Source organism: Pipistrellus hanaki (genome assembly GCF_964339955.1).
Source record: "Pipistrellus hanaki genome assembly, chromosome: 7".
Lineage (NCBI taxonomy): Eukaryota > Metazoa > Chordata > Mammalia > Chiroptera > Vespertilionidae > Pipistrellus > Pipistrellus hanaki.
Window position 1 is genome coordinate 79,305,798 of NC_140509.1, and position 27,050 is coordinate 79,332,847.

Below are 27,050 nucleotides of genomic sequence, written 5' to 3' on the forward strand. Positions count from 1 at the left end.
CCGAAGAGGTGAGAGAAGAGGTTGGTAGATAAGCAAAGGCAGATCATTTCCCCACAGATAACTAAGCTAAATGCAGTAAGAATCATGATTTTAGCCCAGCCGGCATGGCTCAGTGGCTGAGCGTCGACCAATGAACCAGGAGGTCACAGTTCAATGCCTGGTCAGGGCACGTGCCCCGGTTGCAGGCTCAATCCCCATGTGGGATATGCAGGAGGCAACCGATCAATGGTTCTTTCTCATCATTCCTGTTTCTCTCTCTCCCTCTCCCTTCCTCTCTGAAATCAATACAATATATATATTTTTAAAAAATGCATCACTTTTTGGTTTATAAAAGTTTATGTCTGCAAGTGGGCACCAAGCACCCCGCCTCAGGGAGAGAATACCTTGGGTTCAGGTTTGCCGGTCATTTTCTTCAGCAGTTCATACAGGTGGACAGCGTTCCCCTGGGAATACCAGCCAGGTTTATCCAGAGATGGCAGGGCTTCCTGCTCCTCGTCGTTCTCTGAAAATACAGTGTGACGGTCATATCCTTTTTCGTCAAGTGAGAGCACCCTTCTCCCACACTGGGCGGCTGCATTAGTCTGTCCCACTGCCAAGAACACCCATCCTCTGCTCTCCTCATGACTCACCCTTCAGGTCCCTCCTTACAGTCACCTTGCCTGACCTGTTCAGACAGGCCTTCCCGGGCCAGCTGTGCAAGGTGGCCTCTTCAGGCGGCCCCTTCCTTCACAACCTGCAGCACGACCTCTGGGGTTTCCTGCTTTTTACGTTTGTTTATGCCTCTGTCTGGTCACCGAGGACCTCTCAGTGCCCGACACCCCGCACTCTGAACTGAACCTGGATCCCACCGTTTCTGGGCTCCTCAGCGAGCAGAGGACCAAGCTACTGCCAATGCCGTGCACCGAATAGGGCCTTTAAGTAGCACAAAAAAGTGCTAAGGTAAAAATACTGCATCGCTCTATCTTTATTTATTTTTCCTTTTGTTTATAAAATGGTGTTAATAGTTCACACATTGTTTTACCTTTGTTTTTCACCTAGTGTACACCGTATCCCATATCCGTATACACAAAACCTCCTAACCCAGTGGTTTGCACACGGCTGTTAGCCAACAGATTATTTACTGAATAAATGAATGAACAAATCTTAAACAGGAGAAGAAATAAACCAAAACGTGCCGAAACCAGTTTGGCTCAGTGGATAGAGCGTCGACCTGCAGGCTGAAAGGTCCCAGGTTCGATTCCGGTCAAGGGCATGTACCTTGGTTGCGGGCACATCCCCAGTGGGGGGGGTGCAGAAGGCAGCTGGTCAATCTTTCTCTCTCATCGTTTCTAGCTCTCTATCCCTCTCCCTTCCTCTCTGTAAAAAAATCAATAAAATATATATATATTTTTTAAAGAAAGAAACCAAAATGTAACTTACCGAGTGTCTGGAAAGGCCTCTGACTTGGTAAATGGGAGAAGAAACCAGGCTTCAATGCATTTGTAATCACAATGTCAAAAAGATCGGCAAAATCATTCCTGAAAAGCAACAGAATTTTGAAGTATTTATTTTAAGGAATTAGAAACTGTCTATATAAAATTGAACGTAATCTTCACCTATCTACTTGACCACACTATCATTTCTTACCTTTTGATTAACTTTTTAGATGCTTTCTATACATTTTAAGGTCAATCTTACACTGGAAATAAAGGGTGATTTAGCACTAGTATTCCTGAACAATACCTCGACATAAACGTAAGAATGAGCACATTGACACTGGGTGCTAAGCTTTCTCATACTGGTCACAGTCACGGTAAGTGAATTCCATAGTTTCTAACAGCTAGAAACATTCAAAGCTATGTCTTCAGAGTGTTCAAAATGTGAAGAAGATACTTTATTTTGAAAATCAGTGTAGTCTTACAATGTTATTTAGATAACAATCATTGTTTTCAGTCTATTTAATACTATATTTGGGATTATTTGAAAAGGCAAAGGAATGGTAGTTCTTGCTTTTGGGGGACTCCATGTTGCACGGGGGAGACAATATTTATCCAACATTCCCAAATACTTTAAAAAAAACATATATATATTTTATATGATTTTTTCACAGAGAGGAAGGGAGAGGGATAGAGAGTTAGAAACATCTCTCTCTCATCGATTCTCTGCCTCTTCCACACCCACCACTGGGGATGCGCCCGCAACCAAGGTACATGCCCTTGACAGAAATCGAACCTGGGACCCCTCAGTCTGCAGGCCAAGGCTCTATCCACTGGGCCAAACTGGTTTCGGCCCAAGTACTTTTTGGGAACCATTGAAAGTTCCTGGGGAAGGCACGAAGCACATGTGTTCCATTTAGATCATCAGCAAGCATGAGCACACTATACCCTGGGAAAGCTGCTTACTAAAATGTACTTGAGTGTGCTGTGGATGTTGAGAGATGTTATGAGAAATGACCATTTGCCATTCAGCGTTGTTTAATGTACTGATAAGGTCGCGATGGAGCACATTTGAAAAAGCATTGGCCCAATTTGCTACCAGTATTTTATAAGACCATGAAAACAGAATGTCTCATCACTTACCCCAGGATGTGGTTGCAGAGAAGTCTACAGTAGTCACTGTGAGAACTGGTGATTAACATAAGAATCTTCCCAGCATTCTTTAGCTGTCGAAGCCATTTCTTTACAGACTCGGGACAACTGTGTAAATACTTGCCTGGGTCTCTTTTTATTTCTGGAAAATATAGTCCACAGTTTTCTGAAAAATAAAAATATCAAGGAGATTTTTTTTTTTGACTCAGCATGTTAATTTCTCTCAAAGCTATAAATAAAACAATACAGCAGTTACTACTGCTTCTTAAGAATATTTCTTTACTTAAAAACATAATGGTGGTTGAAAATGTCAGTTGAGAATATTTTTGGCTACTTCACAAGAACTGATAAACTGGTAAAACATAAAGAATTTAGTCAGCATTCTCAAATCAGAAAACCTTACTGCATTTGAAAATATCAACTGATATTTTTTCCTTACCTCTACTTGTACATGTGTCTAGTGCCCTCTAGTGACCAAAATGTAAGTTATTATTAAAATGCTACTGTCCCATTTCCAAATGAATATTTTAAAAACAGCATATAATTCGGTATCTTAAAATTATTGGCTGGATTAATTTTATTAGTATCCCTTAATAAGCCTAATGGAAAGTATGCAATCATAACAGTTTAGTTGAGAAAACTACTCTGAGATAATAATGGGAATTGCTGATTTTGTTCACAAGCAGATTGAAATGAATGAACTAGACAAATGCTGTAAAGATACCTAATGGTGCATTATGGGTTGCTCCTACTATAAAAGATCATTGACTGTTTCTGGGGAAAATACACCCATCTCCTTGAAACTTTAAAGAATTGAATAGGCGCTATATTATACAAAGACATCAATTTTTTTCCCTAAAATTTATTTTTATTAATTGGCAGATAACATGCAAGTTTAAGGTGCACAACATGTTGACTTGCTACATTTATATATTGCAATATGATTGTCACCTATCACCTCTATCATGTTATGTATTTACTAGAGGCCTGATGCATGAAAATTCGTGTAAGAGTAGGCCTTCCTTCCCCCGGCTGCTGCCATTGGCTTCCCTCCAGTAGCCCGGACCCAGGCTGGCTTCCTCTGGGCCGCCTGCAGGCACCCAGGACCCAGGCTGGCTTCCCTCCAGCCCCAGCTTCATCAGGAAGGATGTCCGGAATGACATCCAGAAGACACCTGGTCTAATTAGCATATTACCCTTCTATTATTATAGATTTTGTGACGGAAACAATTAAGATCTAGTCTCTTAGCAATTTTTTAAGTTCACAACACAGTGTTGTTGTCTATAATATCCTCATCTTTATACTGAACTAAATCAAGCTGTTGAACCAACAGAAGAGTTAGGTTAATCAGACTATAATTAAATTATTTCCCCAAAGAGATGGTAAAATTCTAAGGGGAGCATGTCTGTCTCTCTTCTTGGCACAGAGCAGGCATTCAGTGAATACCTAACTTAGTGCAGGGATATTTATGTTTATTTACATTCAAAGTAATAGTAATATGGTTTGTAACATATAACCTGTGATGACAAAAACATTGCCCTAGCAAAGTCATCCTATCTAAAGTACCTTCTTTTTTTTTTTAATCCCATAATAAAAACACATCATGTTTAATTATATTATGATACTGATAGATTAACACTGACTGCACAAGACAGGGAATTTTGACCTAAGGTGGAAAGAAAGGAATGGTTTTGTTTGTTTTCAACTCACAAAGTACTCCGTGTTTTCAGTTAACCTCAGATGGAATTCTATTTCACTGCCATTTTATGTAACTCGTTTTCCTGGCCTTTCCACCCCTCCAATATCCTTAGATGCTGATATTTTCTGCAAACAGATGGGATTAAAAGTAAAACTTAAAAATATTTTTATTTATTGAGAGAGAGAGAGAGAGAGAGAGAGAGAGAGAGAGAGAGAGAGAGAGAGGAAGAGAAGAGAAGAGAAGAGAAGAGAAGAGAAGAGAAGAGAAGAGAAGAGAAGAGAAGAGAAGAGAGATGGCATTCTGTTCTACTTATTTATGCATTCATTGGCTATATGTGCCCTGATTGGGGATCGAACCCCACAGCCTTGGCATATTAGGACAATGCTCTGACCAACTGAGCTAACCAGATAGGGCCAAAAGTAAAAAATTTAAAAAGCTAGTTCTAAAGAATAAAAGTTTAACTCTCCTACATTAAAAAACTGATTAATACAGAGTCATGGAAATAGACAGCAAAATGTTGCAACAATCTGATCCGCACATAAAATGGCCTGCATATATCAAACATAATTTTGGGTTTAGATATCTCTTTTGATTAAAAAAAATTAAAAAGTACAACTTGAATATTAAAAATACCTTTTAATGTAACAGACATTTGTGCCATATAACTAAATCATCACAGAATAAGTAACCATTTTCTCTTACTAACTGTATCACTACTATTTGTGTGATCTGTGGCTGGAGCTATGAACTAAATGTATTTGCTGTAAGGAACAATATTTATGAAATATACAATTTTTTTCTTGGCCAAGAGATACTGAAATATGTTTAGAAGGATAAAAGAAATAAACTATAGATTAAGTGTGTTCTGAATTTCTTTGGCTTACTTATAGGAGGCAAAAGATAAAACTGAAATTTAACATTTAAACAAATATTTTCTATTTATGATCCCTATATGGTTTGTTTTAATCTACTATATGTATAAATGAAGAAATCTAGAATACCTAGATTGAGTAAAGTAGAAGAACCAATGATTGTGAAGATTTGACAAAACAAAGGGTTTTTGCTAAGGTAGCAAGTTAACGGAGAAGTAACAAGGTCTGTTTCCTTTCTCGGCCGTGAATGCCTATCTCTGGCGATAATTCTATCCTCTTGGGACAGGGAGGATACATTCACATGGGAGATTACTTCCTGCTTTTGGGGAACAAGGACAGTCACAGTGTTCTTGCACTGGCTGCTTCTCAAGTAACTGTAATTCAAGATAATACGTCAAAATGACATGTTTGGGTCTGCCTTCCCCGAACCCCATCACCTCTAAAGAATAACTCAAAGGTTTCTATCATGTACACATTTACAGAATGCAAATGCATATACAGCTTATGTTCAGTGTCATAGCTGAACAATTCCAAACATTTTAATGGTTTTAATTTAATATTGAATTTTATAAATGGATTATTTATAACTAGAGACCTGATGCACAAAATTTGTGCACTCGGGGTCAAGGGGAGGTGTCTCTCAGTCCGGCCTGTGCCCTCTCGCAGTCCGGGACCCCTCAGAGGATGTCCAACTGATGGTAGTCGGACATCCTTAGTGCTGCCACAGGGGTGGTAGTGGCTCCCGCCACTGCCGCTGCACTCGCCAGTTATGAGCCTGGCTTCCGGCTGAGCGGCACTCCCCCTGTGGGAGTGCACTGACCACCAGGGGGCAGCTCCTGCGTTGAGTGTCTGCCCCTGGTGGTCAGTGCACGTCATAGTGAGCGGTTGAGTGGCCTTACCATATCATTAACATATTATGCTTTGATTGGTTGAATAGCTGACCGAACATTAGCATATTAGGCTTTTATTATATAGAGTTATCTTAACTTGTAATAATAACTGACATACTTTAAGTGATTACTTTTGCCAAACACAACTTTAAGATTATTAATGTATTTACTTATAACAACCATGTGAGTCAGGTCCGATAGCGTTTCCATTTTGCAGATGAGGAAACTGGGTTATAGAGAGGCTAGGGAATGTGCCCGAGTCACAGAGCTAGAATGTAGCCAGCCTGCCTCTCTGGGGATATGGCATGTGAGTACTCTGTAACTCCAAGAATACCATAAATTCTTACTTTTTTTTTCTTGGATGGTATCATAGTTCAGAGGCTATGGGGTTGATTGGAACTTGAATAAGTGGAATTTGGCAATATGAACAAATCAAATTAGATTTCTGCAGAGGAAAAAAGTAGCTATTAATATCAATTTGTCTAATTATAGTCATAGCACCTAGAACTGGAAGGGGCCTTAAAAATCATCTACTTCAAACCTGTCCTGTTAAAGACAAATTAACAGAGACCACAGATTTTGCTTAAAACGACAGTTGGTAACAAGCTTCGGAAAGGAACAGAGGGCTCAAGAATCCTAGTCCACTAAACCTTATTTAACCATATCACTTCTGTGTCTAAATCTAATCACACAATAATATAATCTATATATATATTATTGATTTTTTTACAGAGAGGAAGGGAGAGAGCTCGAGAGCTAGAAACGTCCATGAGAGAGAAACATCGACCAGCTGCCTCTTGCACACCCCCCACCGGGGATGCACCCGCAACCAAGGTACATGCCCTTGACCGGAATCAAACCCGGGACCTTTCAGTCCGCAGGCTGACGCTCTACCACTGAGCCAAACCGGTTTTGGCTAAATCTATGGGTTTTAGGTCTAAGTTACCTGGTGATCCAGTATCTGTTAAAGAAAAACAAAGTTTTCATAAGTCAAATGCTTCAAATGGTATGCGTGCTTTGCTCTGTAATTACTGAATTATGTGCTCTTCCTCAGAATTTCTAGACATTCTTCATAGCCAATGGACTGATGTTATCTATGCTATTATCTGGGAACTGAGACCTTATATTGAGATGGGGGAAAAAGCCCTCAAATACATGTCTTACATTAAGGAAAAGATAAATATATTCTTGGAAGGCTCTGACCTTGCTTTGCTGCTTAGGAATGTTTACAATTCATAACAGGGCTGTTCTCTGGGGAGCCCTCCCCCTCTCCTCCATCCGTGCCACCTCTGGACATCAGTGTGCTACAAGGCACTAAGTACTTGCAGTGAGCGTGTTTATGTATTTTTTCTTTCTCCTGAGACTGAGATCTTTTAGAAAAGGAACTGTCTTTACATTCATATTTCTATTCTTGATGTAAAGCAAACAGCAGAGGATTGATAATTGTAGAAATGTATGTGTGTGTGAGGGGAGAGCTACCAGACAAAGACTGAGCCAGGTTGCTGGAAACCGAACATTGTCACTAATAGTTAAATGTGAAAAGGGAATCCGAAAGGCTGGTAGCTCTGAATGGTCGGAGCTATTAACTCATTATTTAGTTGAGACATTGGTAGTTGAAGCAACTTTCACCTGTTAATCATATGTAAATTATTGCTGATTTTGTATTGTTGGAATTTCCTGCCTAAAGGATATGGGTGTTTCCCATACCCTCAATAAAAAGGATATAGCAAGGCCAGAGTAGTCCTCCCCCTAGAGGTGGACTCCTCCCTGGCCCCCCATTTTCCCAAATTTACTCTTTTCCAGGCTCTTTTGTGTGTGGCCTTCTCCAGAACACGAACCCTGGAGAGGAACCCTGAACCATGCGGGATGTGACAAGGGACCCCACACCAGGTGATCATCATAAAGAGCAGAGGTTGGCAAACCACAGGCCACCAGCTAAGGAAGGTTTTACCCTTTTAAATGATATTTTATATAAATATCTATGTAAAGCCTATAATCTTTATAATCTGGTCCTTTAAGAAAAAGCTTGCCTATTCCTGATATAAATACAGTATTTCTAATTATAGGCCAGTAAGAATAAATAACAACTGATTATAAATCAGTATTAGAAAGTGCCAGGCCCTGGCTGGTGTGGCTCAGTTGATTGGGTTTCATCCCATGCAACGAGAGGCTGCTCTTGGCATATGCCTGGGTTGGGGGCATGCAGAAGGCAGTCGACTGATGTTTCACTCTCATGTCAATGTCTCTCTCTCTCTCTCTCTCTCTCTCTCTCTCTTTCTCAAAATCAATTTTAAAAAAATCTTAAAAATATAAAAAAGACAAAAGACTGATTTTAGAGACTTTGTTTAAAGGTTATGAAGCCTCTCAGCAGAATGAATATTATAAAATCTTTGTGATGTAACTGCCTTCTGAAAGTTGCTATAAATACCTCTGTGTATTGATTCGCCACAGTGGAGCCCCAGGCAAGATGTCCGTGGCCCTCTGCCATTCTCTGGCCTGGGTCCCCCAACAGTCTCTTCCACTGAGCCAGGAGAGGGCTCCCTTCACTCTGCCACTTTGTCCAAACAAACCTGAATCTGCCTTTGCCACTGCCTCCATGACTCTGGTGCACTCTATTTCCAGTCTCTGAATGAAATGTCTTCAGGCTCGGCTGGTCTGTTTACTAACACAGCAAGAGTAGGGGCCACAGTAGGGCAGTGCACGCCTTGGACTGAAGGCTAACAGCTGGTAGTATTTTCCCTTGCTAATGTCAGAGGAAGTAGGAAGATCCAAGAAATGCACATGATGACACGATGACATCATCAGAAGGACCTACAGAGCTTGTAACGTGGGATGAATAGAGGCACTGTAGCCGCAGACCAGCCCCACCAGCCCTATCCTGTTTGGTGAGGTGCTGAGCTGTTTTTAGAGATAAAAGACCTAAACCACAAGCCATGCAGCCGAACTCTGGCCTCCAGCTGCACCCAGCACCAGAGTCCCTTCTCCCCCAGCCATGGTCACAACGCGCCAGGACATGGCTGGAACTTCAACACTGGGACCTGTTCAGAAGCCAAGGGTCCGCTGTCCAGGAAGACCTGGTGTTGGCGCGTCTTTACCTTACATGGCCAGGCTCCAAGGTTTTCCAACTTAAACTTGTCCACACCAGCACTCCCCATACCCATTCCCCCAACCCCCTCAGAGTCCTTGGCCTGACCCGGCTAGCAAGATGGATCTGAGGCACCACTAGGTCTCCTGTGTTCTCAGTTGGCGCCTTCTGAATCAATAAACCTTTCCCGGCTCGAGTTTTGGCCTTTCAAAGCATCAGGTGCACGAACTCCGGTTCAGTAAAAGCACTACGGCCTAAATGCAGCTTTACAAATTAGCTGCTAAGAAACGGGACTGTTTTTCTTGGGAAGGCAAGTTCAAGATGCCTCTGGGTAAAACCTGGGACAAGTTTTAGAGGCTAGCTTCAAAGAAATAAATGGAGTTTCTGGTCTCAAATAGTCTTCACATGTATTTGCCAGGGACAAAACCATCTTGGAAGGTTTTGTTTTCACCAGAGGAAGTAGGCCCACTGATTATCCAGACTCCAAACCTCCCTCTCACCTCCTCCAAAAGAAAGAAACTGGAAAAAATTAGGAGAACTAAAACGGGATAGCTTGGGGCAAAACAGGCTCAGTGACCGTGCCAATGATTATTCTTTAAAAAAACAATGTTATGGCTGACTTCTCCAGCGGGAGGCACCAAGATCAGAAACAATAACAGGGACAAAGGAGTTATAAGCTAGACATTAGGGTTCATTTACTACAAGGAAACTTGCCTCCCACTGAGGACTCAAGCTATTTAACAATTCTTCCACAAACAAAAATACAGAAACAGACCTTTCACTGTTTCTTCTAAGCTGGTTTTCCTTCTGGAGCATGTACCCTAACAGAATGTCAAGACAGTTATTTTGTATACACACACTATGCTAAGTTCAGCTCCTAAATGAACATGACCGAACATGACCAGTCATGGGAACCTCATCCTCATTTTACAATAATCTTAAAAAAAAAAAAAAAAAAAAAATATATATATATATATATATATATATATATATATATATATATATATATATATTATTGATTTTTTTTATTTTTATTTTTATAGAGAGGAAGGGAGAGTTAAAAACATCGATGAGAGAGAAATATAGATCAGCTGCCCCTTGTTCAACCCCCACTGGAGATGTGTCTGAAACCAAGGTACATGCACTTGACTGAAATCGAACCTGGGACCCTTCAGTCCGCATACCTATGCTCTATCTACTGAGTCAAACCAGTTAGGGCCCACTTTTTCTTCTTTTATCTTTCCTTTCAATATGCCAACTATGTTGTAGTGCACATACTACAATTCTTATTCATCAATTTTCCTAGAGTTTATTGATTATATAACAGATTTTTATTGTTCACTTTGTGCCATTAGAGCGGTTAGCACTACAGGGATCAGATTCTAGGCACACAGAATACATTCAATAAAGGTAATGTAGTGAAAACTTCTCTTAAGGAGGTTAAATGTACTCACTTGAAATCTTAGTATAGAGCACTATGTGGTTTAACAAAATAAACCATTTATTTATTTTGCTGCAAAAAGCTTATTGTTTCATTTGGTCCAATGCATGGGTGAGGGCTTCAGGGTGACTAAAAAATAGCTAGGAGTTTTGGGGAGAGGCTCACGTAAAAGCCAGGGTAATGCAGAGGGGCCCCTCAAAAGCCTCTGGGCTCCAAAGGCTCTACTGATGTTTGAGGGAGAGCCTTTAAGAAGAGATCCTCGCCCAGCCCAGCCTGGGGGCGGCAGCCTGCGGAGGTGAGTCAGGTGTCGCCCATCTTCTTGATGAGTTTCACCTCCTCACCCCAGAAGTGGTTCTCCAGGAAGTCCCAGAGCTGAGGGTCTGCACGAGTAGAACCCAGGGTCTACAGCTCCACCAGAGCCTGGTTCAGGTCCCTCTCCAAGGCCAGGGCGGCTCCCATGGTGCCCTGAGTTTTGCTCCTCTTGGGGAGGCATCAGCTCCTTCTGGAGGGAATGTGGCCACCACGCTGGCTTTGCAGCTTTAAGAGATGATCAGCACCCTCCCGCTTCTTCTCTGCCAACTCCCGGAATCAGTGGCCCACGCCCTCGGGAGCCACATCATCACAGTGGAATAGAAGCCCAGAGAGAGGTGGGTGTGGGAGGCCCCCAGAGGCAGGATAGGCAGGATGGCCAGGCGGCTGACCGCAGCCTCCCCCCCAGTGGAATAATGGATGAATCTGGGAGCTCATGATTGTTGGGCAATAAGGAAGTTAAGGCAGAAAAGAAACCGGGGTGTTGGCTGGTGTAGGAGGTGGTTCTGAAGGCTGTGACTGGATAAGATGCAGGAGAGTGGCCGGAGGCTGGAAGAAGGGGTGTCTCTGGGTTTGTTCTGTCCAAGCACTGCTGAAGCACAAGGCAGATCTGGGACCGCCAAGGACGCTGCCAATAAACCATTTCTTCCATAGTCAAAGGTAAACTCTATTTCTGCTTAATCCAAATGAGGCCTACTTATCCTAAGTTTGAGTTAAATGGGATCTCAAGGCCAAAGTATTAGAAGCACTGGTGTAAATCTGAATGTTGCTGTATATTTGGTGTCTATCTTCAGTCTTTTAGAAGAAAGCACCACAAATCTGCTAAAAGCAGAACCCAGGACTAGTTATTAACACAGAGATCCTACGAGTTTCCAGAAGACCCGAATAAAACAACACTGTAATAATCAAACTATTTACTGATAAAAAATTATAGTCTGCCTTTCTTTTGACCTAGGGAAAACATCTGTTACGAAAGCACATGACATAAGTGATCAGAGCATTTCTTTTTGAAAGGAAAGGAGGTGCCGACATAAACCCCGAGGACCCACACGCCTGGAATTACTCAATAACCAAGAAAACATTCAAAATTCAATTTAAATGAGGCAAATATTTTACTCACCGTTTGTTTGGCAAAGGTTAGCAACACACACTAAATGAGCTATGTGTACTCAATGAAAAAAAATGCGAATGAAAAGGAAATTGCACCAGGCCTCATAGATGACCAATAACTGTCCAACTTATCTGGAAACTGACAAAGGAAATGTTTTTCCTCCCAGAAAAGAACTCCACTTAAAACTTCAAAAGGAACTTAATTTAAATGTCTCATGCCAGCAAATTAAATCATTATAGAACAGAGGAGATGGGGAGGGAGGAAGGAATTCATGACTTGCAGATGACTTCATTAAGTAATGGCTATTGCTATTAAGGAGAGTGGCTATTCTGTTCCTATTTAAAAATCTTCAGAAGACAAAGCAGTTCTATAAGCAGCAGACACACATATATCAGCTCATTACAGGATGTGGTCCTGGGTGTTCCTGGGGGGTCCTATATCCAAACTGGACAGCTCTGATTCAAGACTCGGTTGTACTGCCGAAACCAGTTTGGCTCAGTGAATAGAGTGTCGGCTTCTGGTCAAGGGCATGTACCTTGGTTTCGGGCACATCCCCCGTTGTGGGTGTGCAAGAGGCAGCTGGTTGATGATTCTCTCTCATTGATGTTTCTAACTCCCTATCCCTCTCTCTTCCTCTCTGTAAAAAATCAATAAAATATATTTTTAAAAAAAGACTTGGTTGTACAATTTACTTATGCAATTCCGGGGATGCAAGGCTGGTACAATATTCACAGATCCATAAACGTGATACATCACATAAACAAAATGAAGGATAAAAACCACATTATCGTATCGATAGATGCAGAAAAAGCATTTGACAAAACCCAGCACCCATTTTTGATACAAACTCTCAGCAAAGTGGGAACAGAGGGGACCTACCTCAGCATAATGAAGGCCATATATGACAAACCTACAGCCAGCATCATACTCAGTGGACAAAAACTAAAAGTGTTTCCCCTAAAAACAGGAACAAGACAGGATGCCCACTTTTACTACTCTTATTCAACACAGCACTGCAAGTCCTAGCCACAGTGATCAGACAGAAGTAAAAAAAAATAAAAAAATAAAAGGCATCCAAATTGAAAAGGAGGAAGTAAAACTGTCATTATTCACAGGTGACATATTGAACATGGAAAACCTTCAAGACTCCACCAAAAAACTACTACATTTAATAAAGGAATTTGGCAAAGTAGCAGGATGCAAAATTAAAATTGAGCCTTACATTTGAGTTTTTAATCCATTCTGAATTTATTCTTGTATAAGGTATAAGAAGGTGGTCTAGTTTCATTTTTTTTTTGTATTTATCCCAACACCAATTATTGAATAAACTGTCTTTATCCCATTGTATATTCTTGTGTCCTTTGTCATATATTAGTTGAACACGCAGGATATATGTCTTGTTTTTCAGAGCAATGGGAAGAGAACCGTAGGGACCAAAACACCCCATCTCCTCACTGTGCAGATGGGAAAATGAGGTCCTGAGAGGGTTGACAATGAGGGAAAAAAGCATGATGGAATACAAATCCTATTCTACAGATTCTTTTGTTTCATACAATATTTCTGACTGTCTACTTCAATTAACCTTATTACCTCCTTTACTAAGGTGTTTTAGAGACTTTTTGTAAAGATATGAGAATGCAATTAGCAAAAAACAACAACAACAACAAACAAACAAGCAAACACAAAAAACCCAAGCAAACAAAAAACATACTTGAATGCTTCCTACAAATATAAAATCAGAACGAAGATGGAACTACATATAGCTGGCTTAAGAAATACGCAGAATCACTGGATGGCTTTTACCCTCTAATTTATTACACATATTCAAGGACCACCACTTGGGAAACTAAATTTAGCAAGCCTGTGCTGGGTGGTGGCTGCGGGGCTCCAGAGAAAGGAGCCCCTCACCCAGCAAATTTCAACCCAGATAACGAGGAAACCATCTTCCCGTAGCAAAATGTCATTTTTAAATGATCTTGTAATTACCCAAGCAATGCAAGTAAACATCCGTTTGCAGATTTGAAACACTGCAGAAAACTCAGGCTTCTCTGAATACCACTCCTAAAATCTGGTCCCTTCCCTTTGTCTACCCTTTGCCTGGGTGGGGAACCTTTTCTCTGCCAAGGGCCGTTTGGATATTTATCACATCATTTGAGGGCCGTCCAAAATGATCAACTTAAAAACTGAGCCTGCTGTATTTGGCCAAACATTTAATTAACTCACCCCTAATGCCTTGGCAGGGCCAGACCAAATGATTTCATGGACCTTATAGGGCCAGGCATTTTCCACCCCTGCTTTAGGGCATTATTGTTGTCATTTTGGTATATATCTTTCCAGGTAAGTTTTTGTAGACGTGCAAATACTCATGTGTATTTTACATTTTGGTATAAACCTTTGCAATAAGTTTTTATGGACTTTCACATATGCATGCACGTTTTACAATACAGATTTTCTGCAATTGCTTTGTCTCCTCAAAAACATGATTTGGAGACCTAGCCATGTACTTACAGATGCATGCAACCAGTAATTTCTACATTCCATGCATAGTTCTAGTTGTCAGAGACACGGGAATGAACAAAAGCAAATTTCCTGCCCTCAGAGAGCTTACATTCTACAGCTGCTTCATTCCTTTCGATCAATGGCATAGGAACCCAATGCATGCATGTTCCACAGATGACTATGTCAGTCCTTTACTGATGAGTTTTTTCATTCTTATAAATTTTGGGGTAAACATTGTTGTGCAAGATTCCTTGTGTACATATGAGTATTTCTCTAGAACTTATACCTACAGTTGAGACTGCTGGGCTATGGCATATGCACATTTCTAATTTTAGCAGGTACACTGCATTCCCTTCCAGAATGATAAAACATTTTAGCAGCATGTATGTGCATGCCTTTGCCTCACACCCTCCCTAGAACATATTTTCAGCCTTAATTTTTCCCAATCCAGTAGGTGAAAAATGGGCATCTCATATTTTTATCTTGCTCTCCCTGACTGCTAATGAAGTAGAGCATCCTGTTGTATCTTGATTAGTCACCATCTATCATTCCTTTCACATTTCTATACTATACAAGAGTGGGAATGAAACACTCACAAAAAAATGTTTGTTGGATTCAACAGAGTGAATTGAGGTCTATTTATGTCAAATTATTATAAAAATTCAACAAACACACTCTGAGAGTACTTGGAAAATTCCAATATTATTAACTCCTCAAGTATTTCTTACCCCACCCAAAGCCTTCAGGGCCACACCAGTGCATCATGCTCTCTTACCCAACTTTTTCCCTGCAGGACCAAGTTGCAAATTATATTGCCAAAAGCAAACTGGGCCAAAGGCACTGTCTTCAAGGTGTTTTATGGATAGGTCTGTGGAAAGTTGGAGGTGGGTACATTTGGTGACCACGGGGTGTGTGTGTGTGTGTGTGTGTACACACAGGGGTGCCTGTGTTCTAAAACCGTTATGCCAGCCTCTTCTGGCTCTTTGAAAAAGCTAAGTTATGATTATCATGAGAGATGTTAAGTGGTTCCCTCCCCAATCCTATCAAGTATTGGTGAGGATCCTAAAAATATAAACTATCTGGAACATTCCTATACTGTGTAAGTACTTTGGAAAACTGCTTAACACTACCTACCAAAACTGAATACACACACACTTACCCTGTAATGTAGTAATTCTACTTCCAGATATGTATCTAAGAGGAACATGTAATTACATGTAAATAATGTTTATAAAATATTATTGGTAACAGTCCTCAATTTAAATTTATGTAAATGTCTATCAGTTATAGAATGGATAAGTAAATTGTGGCATAGCCATACAGAGTGGGGCAAAAGTAGGTTTATATGGAAAATATAATAATAAATAATATAGGAATAAAATGTGTTTCGCATACTCACAACTGTTAACCTACTTTTGCCCCACCCTGAACAATGGTATACTATACAGTAATGAAAATGATTGACTTACTGTTATATTCAACAAGAGGAATGAATTATATCAACAAAATGTTGAGGGGGGGAAAAAGAGACTGAAGATCATACTTATATCAAGTTAAAAATCATACAAAATTAATCTATGGAGAGGATGAGAGAGGGAGAGATAGAAACATCAATGATGAAAGAGAATCATTGATTGCCTCATGCATACTCCTTGGGGATCAAGCCAGCAACCCGGGCATGTGCCCTGACTGAGAATTGAATCATGATCTCCTGGTTCATAGCCACACCAGTTGGGCTAATCTATGTCCTTCCAGGAAAGGGATATTGGCTGCACGGGAGCATAAGGAAGGTTTCTGGGGGACTGGAAATGTTCTATTAGCTGGTAATATGTTAATATTCAACTGAAGTCTTGGTGCACGAAATTTGTGCTAGGGGTGGGGGGTGTTCCTCAGTCCAGCCTGCACCCTCTTGTAATCTGCAACCGCTGGCTCCTAACCACTGGCCTGCTTGCCTGATAACCCCTAACCCCTCTGTCTGCCTGCTCACTCCTAACCACTCACCTGCCTGCATAATCGCCCCTAAACATCACCTGCCTGCCTGATCGTCCCTAACCATTCTGCCTGCCTGTGTGATCGCCCCAACCCTCCTCTGCCTGGCCCCTGCAGCTTCGTCTGGAATGAAGTCCAGAAGGTCGTTCGGCTGTCTGGTCTAATTAGCATATTACACTTCGATTATTATAGATAGTATTTAACAAAAGACGTTATAAGGAACTGATACAATATTTTCATGACCATGAAAATGAATCCAAACAATGAAGTAGAATCAAGTGCTAAATCAGAAATTAAAGATTCACATCAAAGAGAATGGGAGTAACATACCATTGTAAGACTGTTATAGAAAAGCAAGCATTTGGTAATTTAGTTTGTTCAAGTTTGCGTTAAATAACATTTTACATTAACTTCACTATTTCCTGTCTCAGCATATGGAGAGTTGTTTTAATATATTACGTGGCAGATAGTTGTCTATAAGCATTTGTATTAAGCAGTCAAAAGGCATGTTAGAACAAAAAAAAAGTTTCTTATGAGATAGCACCCCACTTTTTTGGAGAAGGCATTTCTATTCCTCCTAATAACGTTCGTTACCCCTTACTTTCCTCATTTTTTGAGATTTTTCCAGTCAAGGAACTGCTAGGTAATTAAGAAATGTCACTCTTTCTAATTTCCGATAGGGCTTATGAATTTATTTGCTTAATTTAACAGTAGTAATAAAAACAGCTGTCATTATTTTAATGTTTATCTGCAACGCATCATGAATTTATAAAACACAGTTCCCTTTTCCCAGATGATAATCTCAGAATTCCATTCTTAGCCTAATGGAAACATCACGTGACTAGCTTTTCGTCTGGCCCTGTAAATATCACTCAACGTCAGATTTAAAGTCTGCAGGCACCAAATAACAGATTTGTATCTATAAAAGCAAAAACGCTCTGCTCTCAGAATTAAGGAAATAAACCTCTTGCCAATAATAATTTTCTAAAGTTTTGGATTCTTAAAGGTAGAATTAAGGACATACATATGGATCACTATCTTTTCAGGTTTCCCCAAAAGAGTATGGTGGGTTAAACTCAGCGAATTTTATTTTTTAGGGTTGATTTAAGATCTCACAGCTTTAAATTTAAGTAGGTCAAAATTTAGAAGCAACTTTGTTCTACCACTTCTATATTCCAAATATCCAAACCATTAAAAAAAAAAAAAGGCTCTCAAAAATAGTTTTTCTCTAAAAAAATGGACAACAAATGCTGAGAGTTAACGTAAAAGAGGAACCTGCATCATAGTGGGGGATTTCTATGCCGTCCTGACCTGCGTTGTCAATGGCCACACGTGGTTATTTTGTGTTAAATTAACTAGGGATAAATAAAACTTAAAAGTCACTTCCGGAAACACCCTAGTCACATCTCAAGTGCTTGAAGCCTACCGCATGGGACAGCACAGACACACAACGTTTCATCAGGAAGGAGGTTCTATTGGTGGCACTCCTCTAGGCTAACTTCAGTTAAATTATCAGCCGTGGCTGCAAAAAGCTACAGTGTGGCGTTTGGATCAAAATAACAAGCAAACAGGATTCAGTCCAGAAATAGAGCATTTTAAAAAGTAGAAGCAATAATTAGAACCATGAAACCATGCCAAGGCTGCGGTGTGGGCTAGTGGGGCAAACACTCGGCCCGCATCAGTGGGTCAGGCGTGACACCTGTCTTTCAGCTGTGTCCTTGTCCTCAACGGTCAGGTGGCGGTGGTCATATGTCACCTTTCCTCCGCCATGGGTGGGATGGGGGACAAGCCTAAATGAGGAGAGTGTTTGGAGAGTGGTAAACACACGCTGATGCTGTTATTTTTATGCCAAACACATTTGGAATCCTCAGTCAACTTGACTAAGGTAAAGGCTCAGCTCACGGAGATGCTCAGAACTGAAGCTCATTCTTGAAGTCATTCCATAAGTCACTGGTCACATTAGGAAAACTTGGCTGGTTAATATGCAACCACTGAGATGAAGAAAATCATATATTAGTGCTTGATGATGTATCCTTCCAGATAAAATAACCATGACTTATAAAAGTGCCTTGACTTTATCTAACTATGGTTTTCTTTTTCTTTTCTTTTATTTTTAAATTTAACTTTAGAATAATTTAAGATTTATAAAGAAAGCACAGGGAATTCCATATACCTCATCCTGTTTCCATTATTACCATAATATATGTTTGTCACAAATAATGAACTAATACTGATACATTACTATTAACTAGAGTTCACACTTCATTTGTATTTCTTTAGTTTTTATCTAATATACTTTTTTTTTTTTTTTTTTCTGTTTCAGGATTCTTCCAGGATACCACATTATATTTAGTGGTCATGTCTCTTTAGGTTTCTCAGGCTTTTCTTATTGATATCCTTGCCAGTTTTGAGGAGCACTGGTCAGATGTTTGGTAGAAGGTCCCCAAATTGAGATTTGTCTGATGTGTTGTTGTTGTTTTCATGGTGAGACTTGTGCTATGGGTTTTGGGTTTTTAGAGGAAGACCACAGAGGTTAGGTGCCATTCTCCACATATGGTATCAAGAGTACACACTATCGTCTGGCCGTGTGGCTCAGTGGTTGCTTGTTTACCCATGAACCAGGAGGTCATCAGTTTGATTCCCAGTCAGGGCACATGCCTGGGTTGTGGGCTTGAGCCCAGTAAGGGGCTTGAAGAAGGTAGCTGATTGATGTTTCTCTTTCATTAATGTAAAACTATCAACATGACTTACCACCGCTGATGTGGACCTTCATCAGCTGGCTGAGGCAGTGCTCACCAGGCCTTCCACTCTGAACTTCCTCCTTTCCCCCCTCTCCATTTTCACAGCCCGCAACCAAGAAGTTAAGGGTGATGCTCTACCTCCTGGAGGGCAAAGTGTCTGCCTACATTTTTGGAATTCTGTTGCCTAAGCACTAAATTAGTCTCTTCTCCCCATCTATTTATTTGTTCAATCGTTTATTTGTATTAGAATTATCCATTGATATTTGTTTTATACTTTGGGTTATAATCTGATTACTACTTTATTTATTTGGTTCTCAACTTATTCCAGCTTTGGCCATTGGGAGCTTTATTATTTGATTCCTGTGTCCCTTCAACATACCCAATATTTATTTATTTATTTTGTTTTATTTTATTTTTTGAGCATTTCCCTTTCTGCATCCAAGGCTACACGATGTTACAGGCTCATTTTGTATATTGCCTGCCCCAGTCCTAGAGTCAGACATTTCTCCAAAGAGCCCTGATTCACTTTATTGAAGAATGGTTTCAGAAACCACACTGGATGCCTGCTTTGATTTAAAAAAAAAAATATATATATATATATATATATATATATATTTTATTGATTTTTTACAGAGTGGGAGAGGGATAGAGAGTTAGAAACATCAATGAGAGAGAATCATCGATCAGCTGCCTCTTGCACACCCCCTACTGGGGATGTGCCCGCAACCAAGGCACATGCCCTTGACCAGAATCAAACCTAGGACCTTTCAGTCCACAGGCCGACTCTCTATCCACTGAGCCAAACTGGTTTCAGCTGCTTTGATTTTTAAAGGTGTTTTCCCACAGACACTTCTCTCATTGCCACAACTTTGACAAATGGGTAAAGTTCTGAGTAATGAAGGGATTTGCTCAAGATCCAGGCTAATGATGGCAGTGGTGGGAAAACTCAGTCTTTTGATGATAGTTCTGTGTCCTTTTCTCTGGATGAGGACTAACCATCAAAAATCAGATGAACAATTTGGAAGCAAAATGAACAAGAAACAGGTATCTCTATAAGATAGTCCTTTCGAGAGGAAAATTTAACAGGGACATCTATCTAGAAGAAACAACTGGAATTCTTGTCTTTTATTATATTATACAATAGCTGTAGTTTTCAATTGGCGGTGATTTCACTCCCTTACCTCCCAGCCCCCTGAAAACTGGCAATGTCTGGAGACATTTTTGTTGGGCACAGGGTGTGCTGCTACTGGTTACTAGTAGATGGAGGACAAATACATTGGCAAGCATCCTATAATGCACAGAACAGCTCTCACAACCAAGAATTATCCAGTTCAAAATGACAACCGTGCTCACGTTGAGAGACCCTACACCAAAGGAGATACCACTGAAGAACTTTATCCAATTTGACACTCTTTCTGTACTTGCTGGGTTACCATCCTATGGGTCATTATGAGGAACAATCATGGAAGATTCTATGTGACCCCATGACTTCATGAGTTAGCCTACCCCTCCCATCTTGGTTCAGAAATGTGGCTCACAGTCAGATAGAAGAGACTCCCTGGTTCTTCAGGGTGGGTCCAATGGAAGCAGGGCTGCTCTTTAAAATGAGTTGCCCGAGTTAAGCAGGGAATGAGCAGAACGATGATGAGCAGAGTTACATGTCACCAGCCTCTGGCCACGCTATGCTGCCTGCCATCTTTTGGTTTAGAAACAAGTTGCACAGAGCAGTAAGGTAGCCTGGGAGAATCTGCCAATGAATCGGTGAACTTTACTAAGTAGATGGCTGTTGCCCAGAAACTGCTCACTGCTCAGTGACCTCAATTTGGAAAGGAAGTGAGTGACCGAGTCCCTGTTTGTTGATGTAGTCAGTCACCACCAGGCCGTGTAACAGAAGAAAGAGCCCTCTTGTTTACCAGGTTCCCTCTGGGAAGCTTTAGAAGAAGCTTGCTCACTCCTGGTGCTAACGAGTTGATGAAGGACAGTTTCTGAGCAAAGCTAAGCTGCCATTGTGCTCTGAAAGAAAATGCAGGGGCAGGAAGTTTTGGGGTAATTCTAGTTGGAGAGCTCCTGATGATGTGAACATGTGTATGTGAAAGCACTCAAAGCATTATAATGTCCAGTACATAGTGACTGCTTGCCAACGAAAGCAACAATAAAGAACAAATATTTAATTAGTGGATTTTTGTTTTCTTAGATGGATATCTAAAAGCTCTGTGTGAAGTGCTTTTAGATATCCATCTCACTGGATCCTCATCACTAGCTTATGAAATAAGCCCCATTTCAGGTTTATTTTCATGCTAAATTTAATAATAATTGTGTCAACTGGCCAATACTAACCAACCGGAAAGCAGTAGAACTGGTATTTGCTAAACTTGGGTAACTTCATGACTTATATTATCCTTTATACCCATCAGAGCCACTAAAATGGTTATTCACCACGCCATCTGGCTATGCGTTCTTACGCCTGGGGTGGCAGAGGTAAGAGCTGGTGAGCACTAAGAATGTTGACAGTCATTCTACCCAGAATTTTCCAAGAACTCCATTCTACTTTTTCAAATTAGACAAGATGGGTAAATCAGAGTTAACAGAGACTAAAGGCCTTTCTGTGGGCTTTGTAAAAAGTCTAGTAATACGTCTTCTGTGGACCCCGGTGAGGGGAAAGGTGTCTACAAACACCTTTAGTCTGCATCCTTCACCAGGCAAAGCAGATCCACGCCCAGAGGCCACTGAAGGCTCAAGCCTATAGAAAGTAAGGCGAAGACAACGGAAGTGAGGAGGACAGCAGGCAGATGAAACGGGGAGAGAGGAGGCAGAGGTGGACAGGAGACCAGAGGATGTCCTGCCCTACAGGAAGTAGAAGAGACCATGTTTCCCACGACCCCCTGCCCCCAGGGTGGTGGCTCTAACCATTCAGCACGGGAAGAGCGAGGAGCCACTAGAGACCGGGTCTGCCTTTCACAAGTAGAAGGGAAAAGAGCAGATCAGGTGCTACCAGACAGGACTCTGGAGAAAACACGCACTTCATCTGAGGATCCTCCAACCCCAGGGCAGGAGAGGGGTGAAGACAGAAGAAGCAAGCCCTGTGTGAGTGTTTGTTCAGACCAGCACACACAGAGCTGCACAAGCAGCAGGAAGAAAAGTGGAGAGACGGAGCCAGCACTCCTGACACTGCAGAATTAAGAGGCAGTAAACATGTTCTACCCAGAAAGCCAGAGCACCGGGGACCTCCTAAAATGTCACAGCACACAGGGACGCCGACAATTTATTTGGTGTCATGAAGCTGCTCCTCCTTTCCCCCTGACCTCAAACTCCTGTATATTAAAATTGGACAAAATTTAAGATAGGTCTTCACATTTTATTAGTTGTATATATTTTGAGAAAAATAACACTCAAGTATTTTGACTATTTTTTCTAAATAAATGTTTTTCACAATTTCTTTGTGCTAATAAAATAAACACCTAATTAAAAAGAAAAAACTGTCTTTTCTAAATCAAACTAGTTGCCAACAGTGGCTTGATTGATAGTTTGGGAAAAACACTGAGGAAATATTTAAATACTATGAAGTATAACAGGCTCAAGTATTTATTAACTAAGGAGCAGTGAGCAGAAATGACAGGAAAAGGAGATGCCTCCAGGCTGGAAGGACTGCAGTAGATCATCCAGATTTGGGTCTGGGTGAGACATGCCAGTATCCATCCGTTACTTTTTGCTATTAGCACATTTCTAAGTCCTTGAATCAAAGTAATATGTGTAGACAGTAAGAATGATACTATAGTTAAGTACCACAGAACAGCTTACAATGGAAAATAGGTTCTAGCCCTGCCCTGGTTAGGGTGGGCAAGGAGGCAACCTATCAACCAATCGATGTTTCTCTCACTCGCTTTCTCCCTTCCCCTCTCTCTAAGCATGTCTTCCTGTGATTTTTTTTTTTTTAAGGGTTTTAGCCTTACACACACCCTCTTCAGTACTGTTCTCAAAGCCCACAATCTTTAGTCATTTGTTATAATTCTTCTGATAATTTACATTCATAACTCTAAATAATATAATTCTCAGCTCATAAGCTTTGAACAACATCTTTGGACTTCCCACCAAGAAATAAGAATTTACTTAACTCATTACCCTTTATTTTTCCTCTCCCTCCTCTTCACAATTTATAGTTACAATTTTGTTCTTTCTCTAATCACTTTTCACTTTAAATAATGCACTTCAAGCTCTAATAATGCTCCATCCATTTTTAACCCCTCGTGACATAAAATAGGCTACTAGTGATTCTCTCCTTCCCAACTCTCTACAGCTTAACCTCTTCTACAGCTTAACCTCTGGCTGCCATCTTATTTATTTTTCAAATGATCAACTAGCCCTTCTATGCTTTGTTTACAAGGTGTTTCTAAAAATTAAAGGCAAATAATCTGTGTTTACTGTATGGTGACATATAAATATTATTCATAGCAGAAATAAGTTATGTGCTAGAATTACATTTCTATTCCAGAGTCCATTTTTATGAATGGTCATTCAAAAGAGCAGCGTGTTCCTAGAATAAAGGTCAAATGATTTCTTAGTGTTTTTTTTTAACTGCTCAAAATCATGCCACATTTTTGTTGCATTGTGATTGGACTATGACATCATTGTACAACTTTCTGTCAAGAATTTCTAGGGGAGAAGTCAACCAAAGGACTTATATGCATGCATATAAGCCTAACCAATGGACACAGACACCCGGTGGGGAGGGGGAAAGGGGAAAAGATGGGAGGGCATGAGTGGGGGGACACTAGGGGGATAAGAACACATATGTAATACCTTAATCAATAAAAAAAAATTGAAAAAAAGAATTTCTAATTGCCTTTACTTTATTCATTAAATCATCACATTTTTATAGCGAAGTTATATATTTGGGTCTAACATGTAAAAATGAAAAAATTTAAACTTTTGAAAATACTAGTTTGTTATTAAATACTTAAATAGAACTTTCTGCTTATGTGTCCACTAACACAGAGACGAGATGTATTCCGTGTATATAAATAAGCTCCATTTATTTGATACTTTCAGTCTATGGAACACTGCTTACCCATATTTTTCTTTTTATGCTCTCAATCCGTGAGGGAGACAATATCTTCTCCATTTCACAAATACAGCGACTTCAGATGAGAGACTGAAAGATTCAGCCAAGATCAGCCAGCAAGTAAACTGCGAATTCCAGATCTGAAACCTGGTTTTCGTTTTTCAAAGGCCAGCGAGTGTCCTTTGCTTCCACCGCAGCTGCCTAACACATGGGCTCTTTCTGCTTTTGGTTCGGGAGTAAAACATCATGTTTTGTTTTTTGTTTTTTGATTTAGAGGTTTTGTTATCAATTACAGCGCTCCTATGGAAAGCAACACAGTATTACTAGATTCTATGGAGAAAGACTTTTGGGAAATAAACAGTGGAAAAGCGGGCAGAATTAGGAGAAAAACACAAATAAGCTAAAAGGCCATTACACAAAGAGCTGCAACAGTAACAAATGGAATAGTCAAGAAGTCCAAAGAATCATAAGCACTAGCTTTCTTAAGTAATATTATGAAAGTGTGTGAGGCATTGGGGTTATTATGTACAGCTTTAATAATGCAGCTTTCATATAAAACGGAACATGATCACAATCACACTCCGATGAACTAAGCGTATCTCACACAAAGAGCTTCACAGGAACAACTCTGAGTATTGACCCTGAAAGGTCAAGGGCGACCGGAAACCATGCAGGAGAACGGGGTCTGGAGAAAACGCAGGTGAAGAGTGGGCGAATCGAGCCCAGAGAAGCAGGCTCACCTCACAGCGGGGTGAGCACACAGAAGCAGGCTTCCCTCATCACCAGGAGGAATTCCTAACGGAGAAAATGTGCCCTCAGAAATAGATGCAAAATATTAGTGTCTGAACCAGATGGAGCCTAGTCAGTTGAGGCTTTATACTCTCAACATAAAGAAATATCTAAACATTTAATTTCAAAATTCTGAGTTCCTTGCTTACCTTTTCACAATACACATAAATGAAAATTCTTTCTTGTCCATTTAGATTTGATTTTTGATTTTACATCAAAAGGGAATAGTTCAGAAAAAGGTTTAAAAAAAAAACACAAATAAGAACCCACCTAACTTAAATATTAAGTCCTCTATAATAAAAAGCTAATATGCAAATCAACTGAATGGCAGAAAAACTGGTGGATAGGATGCGTACTGACCACCAGGGGTCAGACGCTCAACACAGGAGCTGTCCACCCCCCTCAATCCCCCCACCCCCGGGAGTGGAGCTTAGCCGAAGCCATGCTCACGGCTGGCGAGCACAGCAGTAGGAGCCTTTCCCTCATCCGAAAGTGCTAAAGATGTCCGCCTGCCAGCTTAGGCCCACTCCCCATGTCAGTCAGACATCTCCTGAGGGCTCACAGGCTGCAAGAGGGTGTAGGCTGGGCTGAGAGACACCCCTCTCCCGAGTGCATGAATTTCGTGCACCAAGCCTCTAGTATTAATATAAACAGACTCCAATTTGAGAAAGGAGGAATGACCATTTCAAGTCTTTCATTTGTATATGCTTAGACGCAAGTGCCATTTTTTTCCTTTCTAAAATGGGAGAAATGAATATAACTCTCTAAAGCAGAAATGCATTTCATGAGAATATTTGATTATATACAAAAAGGGAATCATACCTTTTCATCAATAATAATATGAGCTGATATTTCCTGAGCTCACTAAATGTTAGGCACTGTGTTTAACACATTATACACATTATCTCACAACAATATGACTTTATCTCATTTTTCAATATGACCAATTGCAGATTTATAGGAGTTAATTAACTTGCCAAAGTCACATAGTAAAGTCACACTCACATCCACGTCTTAAACATCTATCTACCTAGGTGCACTGAATGCCCAAGTGACCAATTCTTATCATGATATTAATACTATATTAATGATTATCAATTTTTTACTGAATAAGGGGCAAAGGGAGATTAATTAGATGTATTTCATACCCATCCTCATATTTGTTAATTTCTACCTCATCTTTATTAAGTCTTAAAAAAAAAATGGGCAGCCCTAGCCGGTTTGGCACAGTGGATAGAGTGTCAGCCTGCAGACTAAAGGGTCCCAGGTTCGATTTCAGCCAAGTGCACATGCCTGGGTTGCGGGCTGGATCCCCAGTGTGGGGTGTGCAGGAGGCAGCTGATCAATGATTCTCATCTTTGATGTTTCTATCTCTCCCTCTCCCTTTCTCTCTGAAATCAATACAAACATGTTAAAAAAAAAGGGGGGGGGGCAATCAACATGGTTAGCAAGTAGCAAAACTGCTTTGAATTTATCTGATAATGTTTCCTGCTTCCTTACTGGTGAGTATTTAAACCAGGAGAATCTGAGAGTCTGAATTTCAGGGAATACAAATACAGTGGTGAGCAAAAGTAGGTTTATAGTTGTTGTATATGTATACACACACACACACACACACACACACACACACACACATATATATATATATACACACACACACACACACAAATGCACACACATATATATCAACACATACACAGTTTAGGAGTAACATTTCAAACTTTAGGTGTTGATTCTAGAAATTTATATAATCTATATTAATACACAAAGATATTAAGAAAATTTAGATGATTTTTAGCAACAGGAATATTTTCATTGACCTGCTGCAGTTCATCCCCTATACCTGGTAGTATCATGCACAGCGATTAATCAAGATGTGGTTATTCTTATGTGTAATTAATCAAATACACACAAATCTTTTTGACTTAGACAGTGATGAAGGCAATTTCATCTTATCAAGAAAGTATAAATTCTCAATAAATGTTTATGAAGCACCTAC

General features: G+C 40.4%; 1 protein-coding gene across 2 annotated transcripts in view; it reads right to left on the reverse strand.

The window, feature by feature from the left end:
- Positions 1-27,050, reverse strand: part of NT5DC1 (5'-nucleotidase domain containing 1) — a 93,788-nt gene that overhangs the window by 5,204 nt on the left and 61,534 nt on the right. For both annotated transcript variants that reach the window (XM_084890153.1, XM_084890152.1), the window contains exons 7-9: positions 2,559-2,733; positions 1,420-1,517; positions 384-502 (exon numbers count right to left, since the gene is read on the reverse strand). In XM_084890153.1, coding sequence (XP_084746279.1) covers positions 384-502; positions 1,420-1,517; positions 2,559-2,733 — 392 coding nt within the window. The remainder of the gene's footprint in view (positions 1-383; positions 503-1,419; positions 1,518-2,558; positions 2,734-27,050) is intronic.